Source organism: Varanus komodoensis, unplaced genomic scaffold, assembly GCF_004798865.1.
Source record: "Varanus komodoensis strain SLA01 unplaced genomic scaffold, ASM479886v1 scaffold28, whole genome shotgun sequence".
NCBI classification, from domain to species: Eukaryota; Metazoa; Chordata; class Lepidosauria; order Squamata; family Varanidae; genus Varanus; species Varanus komodoensis.
This window is the reverse complement of record NW_025335727.1, coordinates 7,118,039-7,145,173: the sequence shown is the minus strand read 5'-3', so window position 1 is coordinate 7,145,173 and position 27,135 is coordinate 7,118,039. Positions and strand designations below refer to the sequence as shown.

General features: G+C 43.7%; 1 protein-coding gene across 1 annotated transcript in view; it reads right to left on the bottom strand.

Annotated features, from left to right (window-relative positions):
- Positions 1-27,135, bottom strand: part of SPATA16 (spermatogenesis associated 16) — a 155,626-nt gene that overhangs the window by 100,220 nt on the left and 28,271 nt on the right. The window contains exon 2 of the mRNA XM_044434583.1: positions 15,828-15,973. Within this exon, the coding sequence (XP_044290518.1) occupies positions 15,828-15,973 (146 nt within the window). The remainder of the gene's footprint in view (positions 1-15,827; positions 15,974-27,135) is intronic.

Below are 27,135 nucleotides of genomic sequence, written 5' to 3'. Positions count from 1 at the left end.
AGCTGAGTATGATAGTTTTATGGCATAGATGATTAACTGAAACTGTCTGTATATTCAGTTGTAGCCAAGTGACTTTCACGTTGAGGGAAAAATGTGATCAGGGAATGTATGCACAGATCATTGCATAGGCTGATCATGGGTTTAATTAGCATAATTAGTCTTATAAATTTAAAAGTAGCTGGGTAGGGGCATGGCAAGAAGGGGACAAGAACATCCCACCTCCAGGTGGCAGAAAACAATCTTCCCCCAGGTATAGAATTCTGCTTGCATATGGCTAAATTTGGTCACCAAAAAGAGTTACCAAGATAGTTTTGAGGTTTATTACAAGGGGGAGAGAGAGATTATTCCAAGAGCATAAACCAACTTTAAACAAGAGACTGTAACAGCCAGGGATAAACTAGAAAATGAGTCATTCTTCAAGTACTGGGAGATGGAGCAGAAAGAAGGATGAAAATGTGGTTACCTTCTAGGTAGCTCCTGCAGCTGAGTCCAAACTAAAGTTTCCCTTGCATTCACATGAAAACAAAACATCTCCCTTTTCCCAATAATGGCTTGGCATCCTTCCTGAAGGTTTTCAGTACTGATCAATTTATTACCCACTGATTTTAATGCACCATCTTGCACTTACAGAGAATCTAGCAGTGCTGAGGATGAAAAGCTTGAAGGACAGAGCCAGCAATCTTGGAGAGCTTCCATGGGCATGCCCTGTTGGCCACTCCATGCAAATTCAACCTTGTCAAATACCATTTCTTTCATAAAAATTCCTACAATACTGGGCCAAAATTAGGCAACAATTCTGTAATATTTACCTGGCAGAAAATGTCTTCTCAATGCTTAACTCCCCTGTGAAATTAATGGGGCAAATACACCAAACTTGTCAGGATGCAGCCCGATTGGACCAAGTCTGGGGAAACTATCCCCCCCCCCCCACTGCTCCAGCTTAGTTGGACTCTTACTCCCATTAGCCTAAGTCAGCATGTCCAATGGTCTGGGATGATAGGAGTTGTAGTCTAACCTCTAATTCTGAATTCTCATGGAATAAGTTGTTTTCTGAGGTGGATACACTGCATTATATTAACTCTGTAAGCAATTAACCCAGAATATAATTAATCCAGCAGCATATGCTGCACAGTTCTGAAGAGAGGAATTCTAATCTAATCCATTGTGGGATGAAACCTAGATGGTTTTGATCTTTGGCCTCTTGTTTGTCCTTTGTTTCTAATGAAGAAACTATCCATTAGCAATGTCGGTAGAATGCAAAATTTTCTCCAATTATAAATTCCTTGTCTGCAAGCTTTGCAATTTTTTAAAATGTAAAATTGATCAACAAACCTTTTACATCCCAAACCATGGGAACAGATTGGACTAGATATATTCTTTTCCCTGTAGATTGTGACCTTTATCACTATAAATCTTTCTTATAATAGCTTTGTGTATAAAGCACAATTTTGTTTATTAAAATTACCACTCTCCCTCCTCCTTAAAAATAAAATCCATGTGAAGAATAATATCCTTCACAGAATTTATTACATACTGATTTACATTCTTGGATGCTTGTTATAATTGGTTTACAGAATATACAATTTCTGGGTTTTCTTTCCCGGTGTTTCTTTCTCTGATTTATGACTCCTTTCTTTTTTCTTGGAAGATTTAAGTGACATACATTGATGTGTGTTATCTATTTGTTGGACTGAATATAGATTCTGCCTCATGTGTTGGATATAGTGTAGACACCATGTTAAAGATATGAAAAATATGTGTCTTACTAGGGTCAGCTGAGGAATATTGCCCCAATCCAGCTCTAGACATGCATTTTAAAACATTTACAGGTGACTAGTTTCAGCAGAAATTAGACAAGCATGCACATTCCAATGTACATCCCACATGAATTTGGTTCTACATTTTGCTTGCTCAGAGTGCTAAAAACAGACTCGCAGTGACCATGATTCAACGATCCCTTTACACGTGCAAAATACTACTACCTTTAGGACCAACCATCCCTTGAAGCAATATCAAGTAGTTGTTTTAAGCATCTGATTCTGGGGAAAGTGTCATTTTCCTGACCCCAGTAGACACTTCCACCATTTTGAAAATTCACCCTATGCGGGAGCAGGGCTGACATTTTGCTTTAGGTTTGAACACGGTTGAAGCTGGTGCCAGCATCTTGGTCAACGTCTCAAATTGCAGCCCTGCCCACAAACACTGTCCAGATGTTCAGGGGATTCTTGTACTTGAATGAAGCTTTAAAGGCCACTAGCAAAGCACTGGAGGGTGGTGGGAAAGACCAAAGCCCTATAGCCTTTATCTTCCTGCTTCTGCATCTCTTTTCTGTTATGTGTAAGACTACCATTGAATGATGTTGCTAGTAATCACCCCATGGTTCACTTGACCTCATTGGTCCCCTTCAGAGATCAAAGGCTCAGATTTGAGGGGTTTCCCAGAAGGCTACCCCTCTTTCTTATGACCCTTTCTGCTGATCAGCTGCTAATGTTGGGTGATTTTCCCATCTTTGGTGCATTTTCTTCCCCATTCTGAAATCCTTAAATGCCTCTCCTAAGGCTTAGTTATGGGCTCACTAAGCCAAATTATGCTGGTCTTCTCTTATGCCTCAGTCTTCATTCACTGTGAATCTACAGATTATATGGTTGTGGGTGATAGCAGTAAATTATGGTTTGGTCAGGGTCTTGGTGTATTTCCTGGCTCTGGGTCTGGAAAATTTCTGGCCTGTCTCAGTTGCTGCTGTCTCCTCAGTTCAAGAAGGGATGTTCCTGTAACCCCTGATTCCAGGAAATTTCCACCACTCCACTGGCAATATCTTCTAGAAGTGTACCTTGACCAGTTTCATTGCTTGGGCTGCTTGAGGCCTAACAGAGCTAGTGTTGTCAGGTCCTCCGAAACAGGCCCCTAGTTGGTATTTCTTGCTCTTCTTTGGGTTAGACTTTGGTGCCTACATCTTCCCTGTAGTCAGGGGAGGCTAGTGACTCCCATGGCAATGGAGGTCTTCTCCCATTGTGGCAATTCATTTCATCTTTACTGGAGCTTTGTTGGAGTTATCCATGGTGCTGAACTCCATCTCTCAAGCGGCCTCTGCACCTATTGGATGTAGTGTGATTATACACTCTTAGGAGCTGATGAGTCTCTTCCAGTAGGATACTGGACTTCACTAGGTGGATGAGGATAATGTTGCAAGTGCCACCACACTCTCACTGAAATAGCAGTGCTTTACCCTCCAGTACATGGTTGTCTTTTTGCCTTTTCTGCTTACTGTTTGCTTTGTTGAATGCCTTCGCTTTTGCTGCTGTGCTCCACAGTTACATTGTGCAATCTAGGTTTGGTCTTATTCTGCCTTGATAGACAGTTGGATGCATAGTGGTTCAGTTTGTCACAGCTGTGGCATTTCTTCCCACAAGCTGAGGGACTCTCTTTTACTCTTGCATGTTTCTCCAGACAATACTTGCATTGCTCTAGGGTGTTCACTATTGTCCTTCCATCTGTTCTTTTCCCTCTCTGTCTTCTGTATGATATGGACAGGTTCCAGATGTTCTCGTAAAAAACCACATAACAGGGAATGAAATTGCTCAAAGGCAATTCATGGTCAAAACAAGACATTGCAAAGGTGCAAGAAGAAGAAGAAGAAGAAGAAGAAGAAGAAGAAGAAGAAGAAGAAGAAGAAGAAGAGGAGGAGGAGGAGGAGGAGGAGGAGGAAACAAACAAAAAACCCCACACCCACCCGAATTGTAGAGCTGCCCTTTTGGTGTGATCTGATGTCATCATGATGACTGACTCATCCATGCCACTCTGACACTTTGTAGAATGATGTCAGAAGATGAGACAACTTCCTGCACACATTACAGGGGGAGAGAGGGGAGCTGTGCATGCAGCTGCCACTTTGGGCAGCAGCTGAGTGTTCAGCCAGGCATCACGTAGGAACTAGTTCCAAAGGTCAGGATCCCCCACAGTCTTTTCTTCTTTTTTTGGGTGCATGGGTGGCAGGCCATCTGGATGTGAGTTATTGCACCAAAAGAGGGAGGCACGGAATCCTGCAGCCTGTTCTGGTTTCCTGGAGCAAATATCCCTTCTTCACCAAGGTGGCTATTGTGAAAGGATCATTTCTTTCTTTATTTACAAGTTTTATGCACCACTCCATCTTCTGTTATGGAAGTTTCAAAGCAGTAAACAACAAAAGAGGTGCAAGAATAAGCCAGCATGTTATAAACAAAATCAACAGCACTGGGAATGGCAAGATCAGGAAGGTTTCTTGGAATAAGGATGTTTTCAGGAGTTGCCAGCAACAGTGCCTGCCTTACCCGCAGGGGCAGAGAATTCCAATGAAACAGAACTGCTTCACTGAAGGTGGTCCATCGGTCTGTGTAGGACTGCCAGGAACCTGCCATCTGATGACGTTAGTGACTAGGCAGCGCGGTAATGGGAAAGGGTCTTTCCTGCTTATCTGTTTATCAGGCCATTTGTATATGAAGAGAGGTTATTTGCACACAGCCAAACAAGAAGAAACACACTGCAAAAAAAGCAGGCAAAGGAGGACACCAATTTGCATAGAACTTTACCTGCAAAAGTGGATGTATAAGTGCACATTTAGGAATAACTTGTGGCACAGTGGTTTAAACTGCTGGACCATTGGGCTTGTTGATCGGAAGTTTGGCAGTGACAGGGTGACCTCCCATTGCTTTGTCCCAGCTTCTGCCAGTCTAGCAGTTCAAAACCATGCAAAAGCAAGTAGATAAATAGGTACCACATGGGTGGGAAGGTAATAGTGTATCGTGCATCTTGGCATCTAGTCATGCCAGTCACATGACCATGGAAACTATCTGTGGGCAAATGCTGGCTAACTTGGCTAAGAGAAGGAGATGAGCACCATCCCCTGGAGTTGGACGTGGCTGGACTTCATGTCAAGGGAAACCTCTGTGACTGAAATAAAAATGCAGCCTATCTCATCCTAGTGAGAGAAGACTAGACCTGGTGTCCTGCGTCTGGCATGCTCTCCAGGGGCTAACGGTTGATGGGCAATTTCAAGGCCCCTGCTCTTCCTCCTTTTAGTTCTTGCACTTTGACTGGACACCTTCTCAAACACCCTTCAAAAGGGAGGACTATCCTCTGCTAGTTCCTCAAAAATAGAGGATTCTCCTTGGTAAAACAGGACACCTGGCCATTGTGTGAGGTGAGACAGTGCCTAGTAAAAAAGAGCCTTTTTTGGGTTGAGAATGTCCTACCCAGAAAAGCTCCCTTGGCACCTTGTAATCTAGTTTTTTTCAATGACTGCTGAACACGCTTTCATTTTCCTAGGCTTTTCCCTTTCCATTTTCAGTCTGAAATTCTAGTAGTGATCTATTGATCTTGTGCCCCTTTTAGGTTAGGACCTGTGAAATGTATGGGGCAGCTGTGAATTTTATTATATTTGTTTTCTCTGCTGCTCTTAGGTTTTATACTGGATTTAGAAAGTATGTTTTCATCTTACATTATCACTTCTTTTTTTTTACTGTAAGCTGACCCAAGAACTTTTGTTAGCAGGTGGCGTATCAGTGTTGAAGCATAAGTGAAAATAGCTGAGTGTGTTGGGGGAGACTTAGAGGTGCAGTCAGATTACCTGTATGTTTCCCCTGTGTGTCCACTCTCACCAAAAGAAGTCATTCCAAAAGGCTGTGCTGAGAGAAATAAGAGGAAGCATGCCCTGCTGTAAGAATTCCTCTTCCTCTTCCTTCTCCATGCCTTTTTCCTTGAGTTCCTTGTCCCTTTTGATTGTAAGCCTGTAGGCAAGGACTATCCTGTTTAATTGATTACATGTAGGTTGCTCTGGTAGCCTTTGTGTCTGAGAAGCAAGATAAAATACTTCAGCTAACGAAATAATAGGAACTTCGGAGAGCAATTGAATCAGGGAGCCACTGTGGGAGAAATTGTGAACCCCCTTCCTGCTATGGAGGCTCTCGTACACTTGTGTGCTGCTGGTTTTAGGAAAGGAAAAAGATGCAGGAGATGTCCCTCGTCATGTGTCATTCGGCCCTAACAAAAAGCATTTGAAGTAACAAAATGAAAACTTGGGTTTAATTCCCATGAGACTTACTGCTTTCATATATGGCAGAAGCTGAGTTATGTTTCTCTTGCTGCCTCTCTAAAGGACGGGTTTAATAGAGGAGGCCAAAGTGCACCATCGCTGTTTCGAGAACGTTTAGAGAACAGGCAAGTTATTCGACCTCTTAGATTAGTGTGAGTGACATTAAGGGCTAACACCGCTACAAGGTTTTGGAGGCTGTTTCTTTACTCCTCAGACTGCCACTGCTTTGCCTTCAGGCATAACTCAAAGGTGCCTTCTGTACCAAAAGGGAAGATCTAATTTTGCAGATGGCCTTATGGGAATATTAGGACGGTTAATTCCCCTCCATGCTGCAATGCTCAGGCCAAAACGACTGGACAGAAGGCTGGGTGTTGTGAAGTAAAATTCCTGACCAGAAGCTTTTACCAGACTATCTGGAGATGTTCTTCAGCTTTCAGTTATTAGTGGTAATACTTTGAACACATTCCGTTCAGCACATGGTGCACTTTATAATTGCTCAACTGGCAAAGGACTAGAATCCATTGCAGCCCAGTTCAAAGATATGCATGTGTCCAGAGCATGTCAGGGAGAGAAGGAAACTACTTTCAACCAGGCAAAATGAATTGGCCATCAAGCCCAGAAGTGCATTCTTTGGCTGGCAATAGTTCTCTAGGGTACCAGATAGCAGCTTATCCTATTACCTTATGTGGAGGTCCTTTCCATCACCTCTCCTTATCGGCTTCCCACAAGCAGCTGAGTGGCAACTATACTAGGAGAATGCTGGGCTTAGATGGACCCTTCCTTGGTCCAATGCAGCACGGATCTTTTTATGTTCTAACTGGAGATCCCTGTTAACATGTAAAGCATGTGCTTTGCTGCTGAGCTATAGTTAGGATGGCCTTTTATCCAATGCAACAAGAAAGGAAGAAGAAGAAATACATTGCTAAAACTAGGACAAATTAGCATAAAATTGGCAAATGCTAATCTAAGATTGATTGGAAATGCAAAAAAAAAAACAAAAAACCCTACAATGGGAGAAGTGCAGTAATTTCATCCTAGTGGGCAAGACTGATCTGCTGACCTGTGTACCAGTCTGCCATCCAGGTGGTAATTGCGGATGAACAACTTCCACTAAAGACCCTCCCCAGTAAGAAGTAGCCTTAGGCAGAGTCTTACCCTTGGTCCATTTAGCTCAGCAGTATCAACACTGACTGGCATCAGCTCTCTGGGGTTTCTGGCACTGGTCTTCCAACCCCATCTGGAGACGCTGAGCTACCTCTGTCCATCTGCGGCAAAACAGGAATGTTTCCACGGAACCATGGCCCTCCCAACTCCACATCACCTGGTATTTCCAGTTCCCTCATTGTCCAACTACTGATGGAAGCTTGCTCTGTTTAGCTTCCAACATCAGATGAAATCAGGTTTGGGAATGAAAGAGGCGGTGCTTCTTGGCATGCTGTTCAGAGCCAAGGTGGCACTGACTCTTCAGATGAAGCTGGCAAGGCCTGTGAACTGAGGTCTGAGGACATAGAGATGGTGGAGGAGGGAAGGTTTGTCTCAAGGCCGTTCTCTCCAAGAGTTCAGGCAGACCCTGGGAACTGACAGGTTGGAAGTGCTGGGAGGAGAGCTGGGAGAGGAGCAAGAGGAGCCTGGTCCAACCCCAGACCCCATGACATGGTCTCAGGAGAGAAGGGCTAGCTAACTAGATGGTCTGTATAGATCTAGGAGGCTGGCCCTTCTCTAGTAGGGCACACCCAGGGGTGTGGGGTGGATCCGGCGTTATTGAAAAGGAGGGTTCTCAGAAATAGTTTCTAGTTTCAGTTCAACAAACCACTCTGTTCAACTCAGAGACTCTTCCAGGTTGGTTAATGAGTTTGCTGGCTGTATGTTGGAAATAAACTGCTTTTTGCCAAAGAACTGACTGTTATTTGAGAGGAAGAAAGAGGGAACCCAGCTCCAAACGTCAGGCATGTTCAGGGTAATACACAGTGGCATTTATTATGAGTGTGTCAAAGAACTGAGGAATCCATCCCTCTAGTGTTAATGGACTTCCTCTCATGCTCAGCCTTTACTTAGAGAGCAGGTCTGTGAATGAACCTTGCAGAACCAGCAGCCTTCCTTCTTCCGTATCATGTGCAGCAGCAGAAACAAATGCTGAGACGCAGAAGTTCCACGAGGGTCTATTCCTGGTGAGCGCAGAGTGAATGCTGGGTGGGCTCCCCAGGAACTCACACGCGCAGCCACAGGGAAGTGAGTCCAAGGAGCTGAGCCCAGGAAATCCAGCAGATTCCCTTTCCCAAAATGGATTCCCTGCATATCTATAGCATTTATCCGGAAGCACCTACTCACCGGTCAGTGCTCGGTAAGTCAGTGCTCAGTTTTAATCTTGGACATATTCCTCCTTTTGCGAACAGAGGGAAGGGGTTCGATTCAGCTGATGGCTTTGGTTTGATAGCTTGCACTTGCCAGGTCACGCAGATGGTCTACTGCAGCTACAGATTGCCTAATGCAGAATTTGGTGTTTGTGCTTCGGGGGTCTAAGCTTTGTCAGTGGATGCCTGCTGCTTTCCTGCATGGGCTTGCCCACAACTGCTAAGTTAAGGACACCTGATGATTCGAGCCAGTCATCACGGCAAGCATCCAACAGAAAATAATGGGCTATTTGTACCAGCAGGTAATGCGGATTAGTAACTGTCTGAACTGGGCCTCCTTCCCAAGAGACTTTGCAAGAGTCAGACTCTTGCTATTCTTTGCTTCCAAATGAAATTGTCTGTTACCTTCTGATGGATCTTGCTTCAGTGCATCATCCAGACAACCGGTACACATGCAGAACACCCACTTTCACAAAGGTTACCCTGTCCGTTTAGGGTTACAGATGCGGAAGAACTGCTCTGGATGCCTGTGGTCCTTAGCCAGATTGGGGCAATTTTCCAAGTCTGCAAACAAAACTAAACGAAATACCTTTGTGCAAGAAAGATGAAGAAGCAGAAGGTATTAATTAGCTGCATTAGCAAGGGATGAACCCAGTCTGGTCTTTATGAAGCATGCCAGAGTGTGTACAAAGATTGCAGGAATCGCCTAGTAAATTAAAATGAAGATTTGAATTGGCCGTGAGCTGCAACTGCTACTAGACCACTCATATGCAGTAATGAGAGTTAAAGACCGAACAAGAAAGGAAAAGAAAAATTACATAATGGATGGCTGAGAGCTATTTATAGTTGGAATGCTCAGTATAATTTATTTATCCTTTTTTTTTTCTTTTGAAAAAAATACAGCTATTGATTATGCTTCAGTTTCTGTCTATGCTAATTGTATCCCTGAATTTTTCATATTAAAGTGCCGTCTGTATCTGCTCCTGCTGACCTGCTTTTAGTAACGTGACAGGCACAGAAGCAAGCAGATTTATTCTGCATTCTCCATTATAAATTGCATTCAATTATTGTGAATTTGGCCATTATTCCCCGACAGCTTCCCTCTTCCTCTTCTACCCTCTTAATAGGCAAGCGATTTGTAACTAGATCAGACTTTCATCTTTGCAATGGAGTTAGACAGGATTGTCTACGTAATAGCATGATTCTCAAGCAACCCTAAGAACAAAACATGCAGTCCTGGGCTCTTGTCCAAGCAGTTCTCCTATTCAATCCAGTGTTGAGGGCAGTGCTTTATGCCCCCTCCTCATTGGTTAGTCCTTTTAGAAATGGGTGCAATTTCAGCATAAACCCATAACAAAATGACACAAAAGCACAATCGCACACATGTCTATAAGCAACAAGTGAGGCAAAGTAGCAGGAAATAATTTGCACGACAGCTTAAAAATGCAAAGATATTATATACAATCAGAGGTTTAAACACTTCACCTGCAGAGCAGCTCCAGTAAAGAAGAACTGAACAAAATGTATTGGACAGGAATCTGTGCAATGTCTTAAAGCCCCAAATAACCTGCCTCTATATCTATCTGTATCATCTATATCTGTCTCCATATCTACAGTGAAAAACTAGTGGGTCCTAGATCAAATCAAGCCACAGCTTTCTCTAGAAGCAAAAATGGCAAAACTGAGGCTGTTATACTTCAGGTGCATCATGTGAAGCAACACTCCTTGGAGAAGGCAATCAGGCTAGGAAAAGTTGAAGGAAGAAGAAGAAATGGGAGAACAAATATAGAGGGACTAAATCCATAAAGGAAGGCAGAGCCCTGAACTTGGAATAGCTGAATGGAGCTGCCATGGATAGGGCGTTTTGGGGGGTTTCCATTCATAGGGTTGCCATTAAATCACAGATGACTTGATGGCACATGACAAACACATCTATACCTAACTCTTTTTTTAAGTGTAAGGATAAGACACAGGCATTCGTAAAAAGCCATTGCACTGTGAGAAGCCTTGCATGAAAAGTCACCCAGGCCATGATGTTGTCTGCCCTTGATCACCTAAACCTCAGGACATGGAGGCTTCCATGCATCCAAAGTTTGGAATAAACACAATTTACTCCAAGCCCCGTACCAAACACCCTGATTTCATCTATATTGCACTCAGATGGCTGTTTTCAGCCTATTAGCTCCGCATTTGTTTTGCATAGCGGTCAACCAGATATGGAGGTTCATAATCTGGGCATGCTGGCAATGCTCATGGGCCCTCCCCACATCGTGTCACTCATGGGACTAGTAGCCATTCATGGCCTTATCATCCATGAATACGAGCAACCTCCTTTAAAGTGAGTGGCCATCATCCCAATGCCTGACCCTCAGGAAGCCCATGAACAGTTGCACTTTGAGTACTTGCTCTGTCTGCTGTTTGGTTGCTAATTCTGGACTGGCAGCTCCAATGCCACTGCTTCTTTGGGTTCTTTATTTTTAAACCAGACTTGCACTGGTCCAGCACTCAGGCAGAGAACCTTTCCCTGCAAAGTAGGCCACATAGCCACGCTATGCGGAACACTGGGGATGCCTTCTCTGAAGATCTTAATGAGTAGGCAACCTCACATGGGAGCAGGTGGAACTCCTAGGTGGTACCTCATATTGTGCTCAACCTAAACATTGAAGATCGAGGCCTGTGCAGTGCCAAAGAAGAGGTGGGGTAGAATGGATCTGAAATAGCCCCCGTGCACAGTTTGGGGTGAGAAACGAGTTGCCAGATTATCGACAGCAGTGCTGGGGACTCTGCTCGTGCATTCAAATCTGTAGTTGATGGTTATTACTGCACCTAACTCCCAATGCAGGATTCCTTCCTTATGCAAAGAACAGCTTCAAGGGAGAGATTTCTACTGAGACTTCAGAAGAAAGGAAGGGTTAAGCTTTTCCTCCACATCTGCTGTGATCCTGGTGTGGCTTAAGCCCACAAGCACCTTTTCTTTTAAAACAAATGCTAATTGCATTCATGTAATTAACAGAATGTTTAGTTTGGTCTTAAAAGTTTTGCCTGTGTTTGGATGCAAGAGTGAAATGTGCCTGGGGGAATTAATTTTGCTTGGGAAAATAACCAAAAGAAGTGTCCTACAAGCATCAGAGCTCTGGGAAACAGTGCATTAAAAGTGCAGGATAGGGCCTGAAAGGGCAGCTCCCCAATACATACTGGGGCTTTAATACTGTATTTCATTGCAGCGAACAATTTTATTAAGCGCACTGCAGACGTGTTATTTTTCTTGTGCAAGTGTTGCCACAAACCTTGATACCGCATTATGAACATAATGCATAGCAAACATTATCATCAGAAATGTGGCTCACACAACTACATATAAGTTAATAAAAGGAGCACTTGAGTAATTTGTGCAATATTTCCTACCCTAGTAATTAAGAAACAATGACCAACATAAGGCAGCCATTCATCTTCCAGAAGGCCTCTTGTGTAAAAGAATGAAATGAGCTTTATCCTCTGTCTAAAGTCTTATGCAACCGTGCTCAATTATTAAACTTCTTTTTTTAGTATCTGGTAGCAACAGTTTTAGCCACGGTCAACAGGAATGGATTGTTATGCTCTTAATTTGTGTCATAACTTTAGAATTAAATAGTCACTTTCACCCCATCTGCACAAGCCTTCATCCATCTAGCCCAGTAGTGCCAACACGGAGGTTTCTGTAAGAGTTTAGGCAATGACTTTTCCTTCCCTACCTGGACATGCCAAAGATTCGACCTGAGACTTTCAACATGCAAAGCATGTGCTCAGAACTAAGAGTGGAAAGAATTAAAAAAGCAGAGGATGATGCACCTGCTCATTCCTGGAGGTTTCCAGGTTTGAGGTGCTTCCAGATTCCAGACAGAATCATTGAGGAAGGCACGTGGGCATCCATTGCAGGCCTTCACATCCTGAGAATTTTCAGGATCAGCAGAAGCATTTATTCTCCATGGAAAATGCTATTCTAAATCTGGGGCTATCAGAACACAAGTGGTTAAATAGTTCAGTGGCTGATTAAAGAAAACCATCAGGTACATTTGAACACATAGTTAAATACCACCCCCCCCCAAAAAAAAGCAGCTTCTTCCATGGTTGAATGGCTCTGTTAGGAAGCATTTTCTACTGTACTGCTGAAATCTGCATTTCCATCCACAAATTCTAGTCCATACCTTTGGTGCAACAGTTTCAACCCATGATCAAAGGGCCAAACCTTTTTGGCAGGCTATGGAATCCCAGGCCAAACCCTTCTTTCTTCTACCAGCCTCATACTGTTCCCCACCCCAGCTGATCATTTGGTGGTTTCCCATCTTTGATGTAGTCCTGCCTACATATTCCAAATGGTTGAAATGCCTCTTTTGAGGGCATTTAGTCACTGGTGGTAAGAACTTTAAGCTAAAATATCCTGGTATTTTGGCCCCTGTCCCACCACTGGACTGATTCCCTGAGAGCTACTTCAAACCCTCAGACTGAAAGCAGTTCAACACTGTTGCTTTAAGCTATGCTATCAAGTTGGGGTGAAGAACCCCCAGGTTCAAAGCTGGATTCCCTGCAGCACCCTGGGGCTCCCACCCAAGAATAGTTGCCTTCCTCTATATCTCCTCCTAGAAGAGGTTCAGTGTACCACTTTCTTCTCTTGCCAAGACAGGCAAGGAGGGTAGATGTAAAACCCCTCTGAAAGCACCACACCTACGTAGCTTCTCTGGGAGGTTTGAACTGGTGCTTCCCAGGGGCTCTGCAGCAACTCTTCCTTCCAGAAAAAGTAGGGGGCACAGACAGTGCCTAGAAAACACAGAATGTATGAACATTGGAAGCTGCCTCATGAAGACTGGGTTCAGACAACATGAAAATTCATACTCATTTGGCCATGAATTATTGTGCTATGGTGAACAACCCACAGTTCAGAACCCAACAACAACAACAAAGCGTTCTTCTTATGGACTGTTCGGGGTGAAGAAGCCATGGCTGGGTTCAGACAACATGCCAACACGTTTCAACAACACCCAAAGTTCAATGACGACCCACACTCAACCCTTACTGAGCCCTTGAATTTGGTTTCTTATGCTGCTTGAACTGAGTCACTGGGCACCAGACAGTTGGCCCATCTAGCCTAGTACTGGAGACTGGCTGGCAGCAGCTCTGCAGGCTTTCAGTCTTGGACATACTGGAGAATGAAAATGGGACCTTGGTATGCAAAGGAGGCATTTGGTGACCAAGCTACACAGGCCCCCCCACCAAAAAAAGCAGAAACTCCTGCAGGCCCAAGAGGGGTTTGCTCTGTCCATATGAGTGGTGTGTGTGTTTGAGTGGTATATGTGTACACCAATGGGGTGTGTGTCTGGGGCATGTGTGTGGGTATGACTGGGCCGTGTGTGTTGTGTGTGTCTGGGCATCCCATTCATCACAGGGCTGTTGTTGGGAGGATAACGTGGAGCTATGTAAGCTGCCTTGGGTTTCTCACAAGAGGAAAAAATAAAAATAGGATCGCGCCCACACGCTGGAACTCAGTCCCATTGGAGATACGGTGGGCGACTAGCCTTTTGGGTGCCTACTGAAGACTCATCTGTTCCATAGTTATTTTGAATAGGTGACTCTTGTTTTATTGATGTTTTAACTTTATTTTTATGCTAATGTGCTGCTACCAATCTGTTTCAGTGCTAATTTTAATGGTTTTTGCCTTTATCTCTGCGTTATATTTACATATTGTATTTATTTTTACATATCTTGGTTTTATTGAATTGTTATAGTTTTATGATTTTAGTGTTATTGGCACTGATTGTTCCTTGTCATGTGTGTTTTGCATTGTGTTGTGTTGTGATGGATTTAACGCTGCGAGCCACCCGGAAAGCCTAGGGCTAGTGGGGTGGCATATGAGTCAAATAATTAAAATAAAGTCAAATAATAATACAGTTATGCAGGAGGTAAATGCAATGTGCTTGTTGCAGGAACATGCTGCTGCACGCCTGCTACGTAGGGCTTTTGGTTAGAATCCATTCCTTGTTCGGAATATTCATGCTGGTTGACTTCTATCGAAATAAACCCAAAGGACTAGAAGCATCCCTGCATGAGGCATCTATTGCTTACCCACAGTTCCCCATTCACAGTAGCTTGAGGGTGCTTTATATGACACATTATCCTCTGAGGCCTCTCCTGTCCTGTCACTTCTTTTAGAACAGGACTTTCAATAGGGAGCCAGTTGAGAGGCAGCGGCTACACGCACGGGGTGGTGGGGTGGGGGGCTGGGCACGTGGGCTGCTGAGGCATCAGGTGCGTGCGAGGTGGCGTTGGGCGCATGTGGTGGCAGCGGCTCGCTCGCTCGGAGGTCTCCCAGCGAGTCCAAAACCATCTCCAAGTGAGCAAGCCACCACCTCCGGCCTGTCCGGGGGGCGGCGGCGGGGGCCAGATGAATGGGCATGGCGGGCCAGATCTGTCCTGCGGCCCGTAGTTTGAGGACCCATGTTTTAGAAGAAGGGCTGGTATGATCTGTGAATGGTGGCATTGAACTCTTGTGTGCCATTGGGATGCCACCGGGTGGTTGGGTGGCCAAACCTGTTGAGGGCCAGGAAAAGCAAAGCTCTAGAAAAATGGATCAGGGAACACTCTTGTGGCCTCTGACATTGCCTGGAGTCCGGAGGATTATTCTGAGCTCAGGATCCAATGTCTTGTGACCCTGGTGATGGGACTCCAATAGCTGAGCCCCTCTCCTGCCCTCACAGCTGGAGCAGAAAGATGTGCCCTGGCTTCCTCTCTGAGAACACAAGTGCATTTTGGAGAGTGAGAAAAGATACTGGGGCAATACTGGGAACATCTCTCCAGGGCAAGAGGAGACCGGAAGATGAGGACATCACCAATTCCTATTGGTGCCCCAGCCTCCTTCTCTCCCCTTCCCTCAGTGCATCCAGGTGGGCAACAGCAGCAAACCATGTCAAGTACATGGATTGAGGTGTGGCAACAGCAGAGACTGAGGATCCGAGTGCCTTGCGCTGACCATTGGATGCACAGAAGCCTCTGAGTCTGGGGTCTGCATGCAGCAAGGGCAGGAGTTTGGATTGTGCCTCGAAGGAGTCACTCTAAATCTTGCAGTGAGTCCAGAAGGAGAAGCCTCAGTAAAGTGGTAGGTTAAAAGGCTCAGGGAGAAAAGCCGTGCGTGCAAATTGCCGAGGTTATTGATGAATGCGAGCAGCTTGACTGAAGCTAACAGGCAGCCAGTACTGTTTCCATAGTGCCTACACTTTCTGGACTGTAAAATCAAACGTGAGCTCTTGAACAATTCACCCCTCCACTCTCCACCCCTCAGACACAGAGCACAGCCTGATCTTCATGCACACCTTTAAAATATGTACTTGAAGCCTTCATGGGATAGTTTGCATCGACATTTTTGTTTTGCTTTGCTTTACCTGTGAGAATGATTCAGTGCAAGGTCAGGCTTTCTCATCTTCAAATAGCAGATTACTAGCTTTGTCTCAATGAAACTGGCAATACTGGAAATATCTTTCGGAGAGGCTTCAAAGGGCTTCCCCAAAGCTGCACCTTTGCTGCAAAGCTTGCAAGAAAGAAGACAAAAAATGTAAAGTGAGCACTTACTTGTCTAATGGTACAAAACTGTGTGCAAAGTAAATTATTGGACTCCAAGATTTGACGGAGCTCCTCTCTGAACTGCAATCTATAGTGCCTCTCTGTGATCAACATCTGAGGCCTTCCACTAAGGAAGGTTCCCTCTGAGGGAGGCTTGGAATGTAGCAATGAAGGGCAGGGTGCCCTCAGTGGTGGCCCCCTGCTATGAAGTATTCTCCTCACTGAGGCCTGCCTGGCACTAACTCTATCATTGTTTTGGTGCCAGATGCAAACAGCCTCTGTTCTGAGGCTTTAAAGATAGAATTTTATGGCCTGATGGAACAGAATTTTATAGCCTGATTTTAATCATGTTTATTCTGTATTGAATATTATTGTATTTGCAAAAATGTTGAATCATGTCCTTTGGAAAAAAAATGGTTGTATTGTATTAAATCTATGTCAGCCATCCTGAGGCTTTCGTGACAGGACATCATATGAATACTTTAAATAAATAAATAAATAAATAAATAAATAAATAAATAAATAAAGTCCTGCTTTGGGTAATTGTACTGCCCAAAGAGCTCCAGCTCTTGCATGGTATAATAGTAATAACAGCAATAATAGTAATAATCTTAATAATAGCAATAGCCCCCTTGGATGCACACCTTAATGGAGTGAGGGGGGTCAAGAGTGTCAAAGAATCCAAGAGCAATGCCACCAGGAGGCCAGAATAATCTTACTAGCAGGGTCACCCCGGGTGGAATGGTCAAGGCTGAGATACCAGTCTAAGACGCATCCACCCTCTTCAGGAGTAACAGCCACATCAGCAAAGAGAATCGATCTCATTAATGGCTATGGGGATGGAGAAACTTCTGCGAGACAGCCACTGGGCAGCAGTGCTTCTTGAGGTGGCTCTGGTGGAGGAACTTTCACAGAAAGTGGCAGTGATGCTCAAGTAGTACTGTGCAGAAGGAGGAAGTGGTAATCCACTTCTGAATTTTATTTCCTCGAACGCCCTATGATGAAACAATCCAATATCGAACAAGAGATAGTGCCTGAAGATGAGATCCCCAGGTCAAAAGGCACTTTATGGACTATGGGGAAGGACAAAAGACAAATACTGGTAGTGCTGTCATGAATGATGCTAGTAGATCAAAGTTGAAAGGAAGGCTAGGTCCAACATGCCCAGAAGTGAAAGGAAAGTCTGATGTTGCACATTACTTACAAATGGAACAGGGAACATGCAAAGTAGGCATCAAGGCAAACTTATCATAAAGCAAGGAATGGAAAGAATGAACATCATAGTACTTGGTGTGAGTGGACTGAAGTGGTCTGGAATGGGACATTTCTATTCAGACAAACACAGAGAGTTTACTCTGGAAAAGACAAATTCAGAAGAAATGGAGTGGCTTTAAGGCAGAGACAAGATACAGCAGAAGGAGTGAGAGGCTTTAATGCAAAATTTGACCAAATAATATCAATCAAAATTAATGGAAAACCTATCAGCATAACTGAATTCAAGCCTTCTTTTATGTAGGTATTGCAGAGGAAATTGATAACACACCAAAACAAGACATGCTGTTAATCCTAGGTGACTGGCATGCAAAAACAAGAAACAAAGCAGAATCAAAAGTTGTCAAAAAATGGCCTAGGGGTAAGAATTGAATCATAAAATTTTGTTAAAGCAGCAACCTGTTTACTGCAAACACTCACTTTTAGCAACTGCTCAGACAATTGTATACATGAACTTCACCAGATGGGTAATAAAGACATCAAATAGATTATGTAATTGGAAACAGAAGGTGGAGAAACTGTATTCTTGCTGCCAAAACAAGACAAGGAGCAGATGGTGGTAGTGACCAACAGGTCCAAATTTCAAAAATTAGAGTCAAGCTAAAAAAGATCACCAACAGAAACATAGTGCCAAAATATAACTTAAGTAACGTCCTCCAGGAATTTAAAGTCCACATAGAGAAGAGAATCACATTGCTCCACTTAATTGACTGTGAGTCAGAAGAACCGTGGACTGAAACCAGAGATATTATTAGGGAAGGATGCCAAAAGACAATTCCTGTAACAGCAAGAAAGAAAAATCCTAAACTGATGACAGAGGAAGCACTCAGTTGCAAAGGACAGACAAGAAGCAGAAGCAAAAGGTGACAAAAATAGGGTCAGAATCCTGGATGCAACTTCTCAGAGATTATCACATAGAGATAAAAAGAACGATTATAATGAACGCTGTGAAGTAATGGAAGAGACCAACAAAAGAGGTAAAACAAAAGACCTCTTTCTTCAAAGGGACATTCAAACCAATATTAGGAATGCTAAGAGACAAACAAGAAGACACGCTATCTGACCAGGATAAAAAAAAGGGTGGAAAGAACATACAGAAGAATATACAGAAGAGATGAAAGGATGACAGACTTCTCTGAAGCAGAGTCCTATGCAGAAGAGCCTGCAATATTAGAAAGCTAAGTCAAAGCTGCTCTGAAAGCATTTGCAAAGGATAAAGAACCCAGGGAAGACGGACTCTCAATAGACCTATTCCAAGCTATAGTAGATGAATCATGCTAAATCCTAACAAAAACATGTCAGCAAAATATGGAAAACAAAACAAAGGCCCACAGGCTAGAAATGATTAATATATTTTCCAATCCCCAAAAAGGAGGTGCAAAAGAGTGCAGCAACCATAGGACCTTTGCATGAATCTCCCATGTAAGCCAAGTGATGCTCAAAGTGTTCCAATGAAGAATTCTACCTTATAGGGAGTGAGAAATGTTGGACATCTGACCCAGAGTTCTTAAAAGGAGAGATCATATTGCGAATATATGTTGGCTACTAGAGCACAATGAAGCTTTTCAGAAAAAGATCTGTCTATACTTTATAGACTGCAGCAAAATGTTGATTGTGTAGATGATGACAAATTATGGATAGTCCTAAAAGAAATGGGTGTGCCCTCAGCACATGATTGTCCTGATCTAGAACCTGGATCATGGACAAGAAGCTACAGTTGGAACAAAATTTGGAGAAACAGAATGGTTTCCTATAGGCAAACATGGCAGACAAGGGTGTACTTTATTTTCCTATCTGTATGTGGAACATGAAGATGAAACTCAAATACTTTGGCCACCTAATGAGAAGGAAGGACTCCCTGGAGAAGAGCCTAATGCTGGGCACAATAGATGGCAAAAGAAGGAGGGGACAGCAGAGGATGAGGTGGCTGGATGGAGTCACTGAAGCAGTCGGTGTGAGCTTGAGTGGACTCCGGGGGATGGTGGAGGACAGAAAGGCCTGGAGGTATGTTGTCCATGGGGTCGAGATGGATTGGACACGACTTCGTGACTAACAACAACATGCGGAACATATTATAAGGAACTTGGAGTAGAATCAGAGGAAGGAGTGAAAATTGGTGGAAAAGACACCATTAATTTAAGATACACAGATGGTATCATAGTACTGGCAGAAAGCAGCAATGACTTGAAAAGACTCCTCATGAAAGTGAAAGAAGAAAATGCAAGGCAGAAGTGCAGCTGAATATTAAGAAAACAGAAGTCATGTCCAGAAAAGAAACTGAAAAATAGAAATGGTGTCCAAATTATTTTACATACAACAACCCTGCTAGTCAGTCTTAATATTCTCACATAGCAGGTGAGGGGGACAGATTAAGAGAGACAGAGACTGGGTTCAGACACCATGATAATGTGCAGTCAAGGGTTGAGTATGGGTTGAATGTGGGTTGTGTTGAACCATGGGTGTTTAGCTGGAATGTGAGCTATTACATTGCCTGAACCCAGCCAAGATAGCAAACTGGTAAACAACCCATGGTCCACAATCCAACAGTAAACCATGGATTCTTTTCATCGGTTCTTCAGGGTTAACAAATCATGACTTGTTAGCAGGCTGGGTTCAGACAAGACAACAACCCACATCCAAACAGCCCACAGTTCAATGACAACTGCCAGTCAATGAAACTTGGTGACATTCCGTGCATCCTTCCAGAGATGCAACACCCAGAACTGGGCACCGTTACTGCAGGTGAGATCACTTTAGTTCAGAAGGGTCTGGGCCAACTCCTTGCACATAGGAATCCCATCCATCTCCAGATCGTGCTGATCACTCATGATCACCTGCACTATCACCTGTTTTGAAGTTCCTCTTTAGGGTTTGTTGAAGGGCAGAGATGAAGGAAGCCAAAGCAGGAGTTGAAAGGTGGAGTTTCCCATGCTGTCCTGTCTCAGAGAAGGACTTCTTAGGGCCAGCCCTCCCATGGGAAAGGGTGACTCCTCTCTCAGGAAACAGGTGCCTTACTAAACACACAAACACTCACACAGGGCTTCCTCAGGAGCACTGCTGCGGCACCAGTCCCGCTTTCCTCTGAAACTGATGTGTCCGTAGAAGAGTGGCCAGCAGGACTCCTTGGCTCTCACCTTATGAGCTGGGTGGGCTGCTCCAAGGAGAGGTTCCATACCTGACCTCTTGCAATGAGTACTCTCCCAAAGCAGGAGCTCAAGCAGGCAGGCTCTGCAGAGACCCACCTCAGTTACACAAAGCAATCAACACACCCTTCTCTTGACAGGCCATCCATTTGCTCTCATTCTGGGGGACTGTCTTTCCAAGGCTACCTCACAATGCCTTGCCTTTAGGCAGGAGCTCTCAAAGGGCAGCATTCAGCCTTCTAGAGAGGCTGCTCCCTGGTTTGCTGTTCTGGGTGTTGGCAACCATGGGCTGGTGCAACCTGCAGGAGTGTGTGTGCAGTGACAGTGCACGCCTTCCCACTCCAGGTGGGGCCACCACTTCAGGTAGAGGATCCTGGGAGGTGGTGGCCAGCTGTTGGAGGGGAAAGCAGCATTCCAGGCGTCCCGCTCTGTGCTTCTAAACACAGCTGCTGTGGATGGCACTGGATGGTCTTCCATTGTTTGGGTTGAAGAAATAGTTCAGCTAGCTTTTGTATAAGGAATGGGAAAGGGCACTATCTTGTTCTTCACCTCAGGCAACAAAACGTCCTGGGCTGGCCATGCTTCTGCCTATGGGGTGCTGGTGGCCCAAAGAACCTTCTTACATTGTGTGAGATATTTCCTCAGTCCAAGTCTGGAAATGGTGCAGGCTCACTTGAACACAAGAACTTTTTAAAGAGGCATATTAGAGCTCAGGAAACTCGAACAGAACACACACACGCAAGCACACATATCCTAGCACCATTAGAATAATTTTCTCCCAATGATCAAACTGAGAGTTTGATTTGCATATCCCTTAGTCAGTGGAAAAGGTCATGCCCAAAGAAATAAAAATCTCAGAATACCTTTTATGTTCCCCCTCAGCCCCCAGCCCCATAATAAGAGATGAGACTCATATTAGAAGAGGGTGCTTTAATCGATCCATCCATCAAGAAAACCATGGAAGACTCTGAGGAGAAAATTAATAAAAAGGGAGCAATTTCTGTTCTTAATTCTCAGTTAATAGAATGGAATCATGTAAAAAGTGATCCACCAAATACTTTAAGGATAAAATAGGCTTGTTTTCATATTTCACTGGTATTCTTCTCCCATGGAATTTAATATAGAATAATCACCTTATTACCACATAATTTAAAAGCATTCTGAAATTCTAATGCAAGGCTAAGGTTCTCTTTCCATTTATATGGAGCCGTTTACAGCACCGTGGGAAGAGAGCAATTTTCTCTCCATTTCATAACTTCCTTTTTGTGAGCACAGTGGTTGCAGGAGGGATCGCTGGAAATTGAGGGGTCTGACATTTAGGTATGAGAATGTTTCTCCTCATGCAGCTAATTGTAGCTTCATGGGGGGTAACATTGGGAGGGGAATGATGGTGTTGCGGCCGTCATCTGAACTGCCCTTCCCATCCAATTTCTTTCCTGAGTGCCTACTGGTCCCAGTGGCTTAACAATGCCTCCAATTACAGAGGTGTGTAAAATTGTGCATGTTGTGGAGAACGTGGAAAGGGAGAGGTCTTACTCTCTCTCTCATAGTACTAGGACCTTGAGTCATCCAGCGAAACTGAGGGGTGAGAGATTCAGATGTGGACTCTCTACCGGAAGTTGTAGTGATGATTGACAATTCGGACATCTTCCAAGTGAGATTAGCTAAGTCATGGAGCATATCAGTGGTTATATACCTCTGTACACCAGTTCCTGGGAAACATGAGCGGAACGGTTTTGTTGAAGTCATGTAGGCTTCCCACAGGCAGCTGGTTTGCCACTGTGGAATAAAGTGTTGGACAGACAGGACTTTGGCCAGATATAGCGGGGCTCTTCTGTTCTGTATATCTTTGAAAAGTGGATGATCCAATCAAGGATCTCCTGCTGTCTTATCTGATTTAGTCCTCTGCTTCAGTAGGCTTCAGTATCCCCGCTCCAGGATTAACCGCAGGAATGAGAACTCAGTATACAGGCAGATTCCAGCTAAACTCCCAAGAAAAGCACTTTGAGGGAGGGGCCCCAAAGTGAAAGAGCAGTAGCAAAGGAGGTGTTAAAAAGTCCCCTTCTGAGAATCATGCCTTTGCTACAAATTGGATACTTCTGGTCTTGCCCTTCCACAAGGTGTAGTGACAGCCACCAGGTAGAATTGCTTTAAATTGGAATGGACCATGGAGGAGATTTCCTGTGGGCAGCTGGTTGGCCATGATGTAAAAAGAATGAGCCTTGCTCTGATCCATCATGGCTCTTTTTACTGTTACTATGTTCTCACCACTTTGAAAAGAAGTGGCTGGAGCTTCACTGTGTGCAGTGACTGTGGACAAATGCATTTCTACCCGGTGTAACTTGGTGTCCTGCAACAATAGGGGGTTGGGCCCAATGGCCTTCATGGCCCTTTCCAGCTCCACTGTTCTACTGTTCTGTGACTCTATGATACCTTGCTCCACTGAAAGCAATAAGGTGCATAATATAGACAGTCATATGACATTTGAGTGGTAGGGTTCATGGGATAAATGAACCACATCTGCCACATCTGGGTCAGATGTACAATCTGGTCTCCAAGGAAGCAAGTGCATTTTGCTAATTTCCACCTGAAGCTGGTTCTAACTGGTTAGTACCCATGACATCATGTTTCTGCCTCCTTAACTCTCTTTGAAGTAGCTTTAACAGTTTTAAAAATGCACACTAATTGCTTTCTTTTAAGTAAAATAAAATGTGTTAAACACATTGAAATGCTGACAATACAATGGTGATTTAATTCATGAGGAAGGTAAAGGAAAGAACAAAACAGAGGACTAAATCATGGCCATCAATAATATCTCTTATAGTAATACAGAGGTGGCAGGAACCTGGAGAGGTGGATTCACCCCCTGGGTGAAAAAGGCCAGAATACCTTCTGTTTTTAAGAATGTCTATTCTGCAGGCTTGTGCAATGCTATACATTTCTGCTCAGAAGTACCTCTCATTAAAATCAATGGGGCTTACTCCCAGGTAGTGTAAATAGGTTTTCAGGCCTAATTAAACAATTAACTTCTTCCAATGGCTTCAGTGCAACTTTGCTTGCGATCCTACATCTTTTCCTGGGTATAAGCTCCATTGAACTCAATGATGCTAACTTCTGAGTAGAAGACACCTTAGGATGGTTGCACTGCTGATCAGGATTAACCACTTTAACTGAACTGGCCCATGTTTTAAAAATGGTAATGATAACAATAATAATCTAGTGCTGTGTAGTACTGTATCAGTGTCCACATATACCAACTCAGTAACCTTTAAATAGGAACATAGGTCCAACATATGGTATCACTCTATAAGTACCTCAAAGGCTGTCACAAAGAGGAGTCAAGATCTCTTCTTGCTGATACCAGAGTGTAGGACACGGAACAACCAGTTAAAGTTGTGTCAACCCAGATTCAGGCTGGACATCAGGAAAAGCTTCCTCACTGTCAGAGCAATACGACAGTGGAACCAGCTGCCTAGAGAGGTGGTGGGCTCTCCCACACTAGAGACATTCAGAAAGAAGCTGGACAGCCTCCTGAGTGGGATGGTGTAATGTGGTGTCCTGCAACAGCAGCGGCTTGGACTCGATGGCCTTCATGGCCCCTTCCAACTCAACTATTCTAAGTCCCAGGAGAGAAAATGCACTAAGAGTTACTTAATAAGATGGATAAGAAAGAACACTGGGCTGCATCATCTCCAGTGGCCCAGTGGCAATGTACGTATGTTCCAGTGAAGTTCCAAGGATGACTCTAGTGGAATGTCAGTGATTTTGCTCTTTCTGAATAGGAGACTGGAGTGGTGTGGGTTCATTGTATGTGTGCAAATGTTAGTTCAAAATGCACAGTGGGATTTTCCAAAATCCCAGTGCATCCACTCACCCTCTTTTCTGATGCTAACTCTGCAGCACTTATGACGGAATTTACACAACTCCACTTGCTTTGCAGGTATTTGGCTAGTTGTCATAAATGCAGAGGGGGTTGTGAAATCATTCCACAGGGTTGCTGAGGACCCTCCTGCAATCAAGCTGGCAAATATATTACTGTGCTCATTGACTGGATGGGCTGGGGATCATGATCATCTGACATTTCTACACAGCTCTGCTGCTGTCTCTCCTTCTTAAGATCTTCTCTGTGTTAACCCTTCCTAGGGCAAAACACAAGTGGCATATCAGACTCACTTTCACAAAGCAAAACTGCAGCCCTATATTTTACAGGGATGTTCAGTTAACTAAATGATAGCTCTGATTTTATGGGACTAGCAGTGAAACAACCGGAATAGTAGTAGTAGTAGTAGTAATGTTAATATTAATGTTAAAGCCTTTGTAAATACTGCTGCAAGCCAAACTGGAAAGCCTCATGACCCAAAGGGGTTGTTATCAGCTTCCTACCAGAAAGCTGAGTGGTGTGTGTGTAGTTTTAAGACGTGACATAAGCTGTCCAGAAGAAGAAAACTGAATTCAGCCCATTTGGAAACAGATTTTTAAAGTCGTTTCCTCCTGATTAGGCTCAAAGGCTGTAACTCTAACTGCTGGGCTCACGTGTTCTTCTCCCCTCTTAGGAAGAAATTGTAAAGCTTCTGCTTCCATTTTAAAGGAACCATTGTTTCGTGTGAAGACCATACTCTAAACAATGGTTAATTCAATCCAGCTTCATAAATTATGGTTTGAAGTTGTATTGTTTCAAGAAACTGTAGGTAAGAATAGGCATGGTTTTCAGAATTTGGAAATTGTGACAACTTGCAATTAATCTCAAATGGAAGCAAAAGCTAAACCATGGTTAGCATTACATGTGAACAAAGTGAGTGTCCTCGCTGCAGGAAAAAGCAGTTTCAGAGGGGGAACTGAACAGGTAGGGAAAAGACTCAGTTCCACCCTTCTGCCAGCTCATGCTACATTTTGAAGCTGCTCTCTCCTGCTTTTTAGGGATCCATGTGACCTGGGTTGGGTTGTGCCATGTCATCTCCTGGTTTGTGCCTGAGAAAATATATGAGAATTGCTCTGAAAACTTGAAATATGCCATAGAAATGCTCAATATGATTACCTCTTTTATTTTATCCCATCTTTTCCAGGAAAAATTGAGGCCCATATACGACACTCCTCCATTTCAAATCCCCATATCATCTTGTTACAGGTAAGTGCCATAAATCAGAGGGTTCATTGCTTCTAACTTTACTCCTGCTACCATATATATTCTGTGAAGTGTCTCAATAGGGAAGATGTATATATGTCTAAAAGTGCCTGAGAATTATTTTCACACACCTCAAAGAGCACAGCAGCATTGTCAAGTTCTTTGGGCAGGCTCTCTCTCTCTTTCTTTGTGTATTTGGGTGGTAGTTTACATTTTTCAGCAAGTAAGACCCTGCAGCAACCTTGCAAAAAGTGATGGAAACCGGAGCATAAGGACTTGAAGCTCTTAAAAAGTGTGTGTGTGAGAGAGGGGGTTGAGGTGAGATCTTTATATTAAAGACTTGACCTTGAATACTTTTTAAAGTATCCAGACCTTTTACTTCATGTTAAACAGTTGGAAGAGTTTGGCAGCACGATGATCCTCTGAAATCCTTGGAAAGGGCAGGAGGGGAAAAACCTCAATGCAAGTTACATTTGAAGAGATACGTTTTTCCCCAGATACTCTAGGGGAAGATGGTATGGACAAGACAGGGGTCAGGTGCAGGATTAAACTCAGGATTGAACTCAGAACCTGCTAGCAGCCCTTCTGACATGGTTCCAAATGGCTGCAATGGCTTGCTCTCTGGACAGAACACTTGTCATTTTCTCCAGTTAGTTTGCATAGCTCCAATCTATGGATGAGACACAGATTGTGCTAAGACTGGGACATGAATGGTAGCCCCACGTACTCTATGTATCCATTGTTGGGCAATACCATTTCTGACGGAGGGGTAGGGAGGACAAAATGCCTCAATGCTCTCACACATCGAGTACTGCTATACAAACGGGCTCATTAATGAAAAGTCTGGTCTAGAATGCTTGTTCTGGCTTGCTGGTTTAGTCTGCACAAAGGAAAATATGGCACTGTGCCTGCAGTTCTAAACAGTGCATTCCAGCTTAATCCTTCCCAGTGGAACCTGGTGAATATGCCCAGTGTCTGCTTTGATCTGTGCTACCTGATCTTTTTAGCCCACAAGTAAGTTCCATAGAGTTCAATGGGGCAACAAGGATTAACAATGTGCAAATGGGGTTGCGCCATTGCTTTCCAAGAACATGTGCTTCCCGCAGAACAATTCTACCATTTGGGAGTCATCTAGCCATTCTCCCAGCAAGTTCTGTTATTAGAAAGAAAGGAAGGAAGGAAGAGCATTATCTCTTTAGTTATAAGCCATTACAAACATGAAGACATTCAAATTTTCCTCTCATTTTCTCGAATGCCAGTGCAAATAAAGGAACAAACATTGTAACATAATTATCCTTGACTAATATTAAAATGCATATAAGCTCAGTTGGTGTAACAGAACCATCCTGTGACTAAATTTAGATATTTTGCCTAAGAATCATTATACAGACAATGCTGTTAAAATAGAGAACATTAGGTTTTTCTACATGAGGCATTTATCATACACTCATCTTTCCCTACTCCTGGTTGTTGATGGGCAATTTAGTCAATGTTCTGGCCATCCAGTTTTCATTTCTGGTCTATCCAGAACTTCCAGGGACTATTCTGAGAGCAGGGAAAATGAGGTAACTGGAGTTACAATACTGGCGGTGG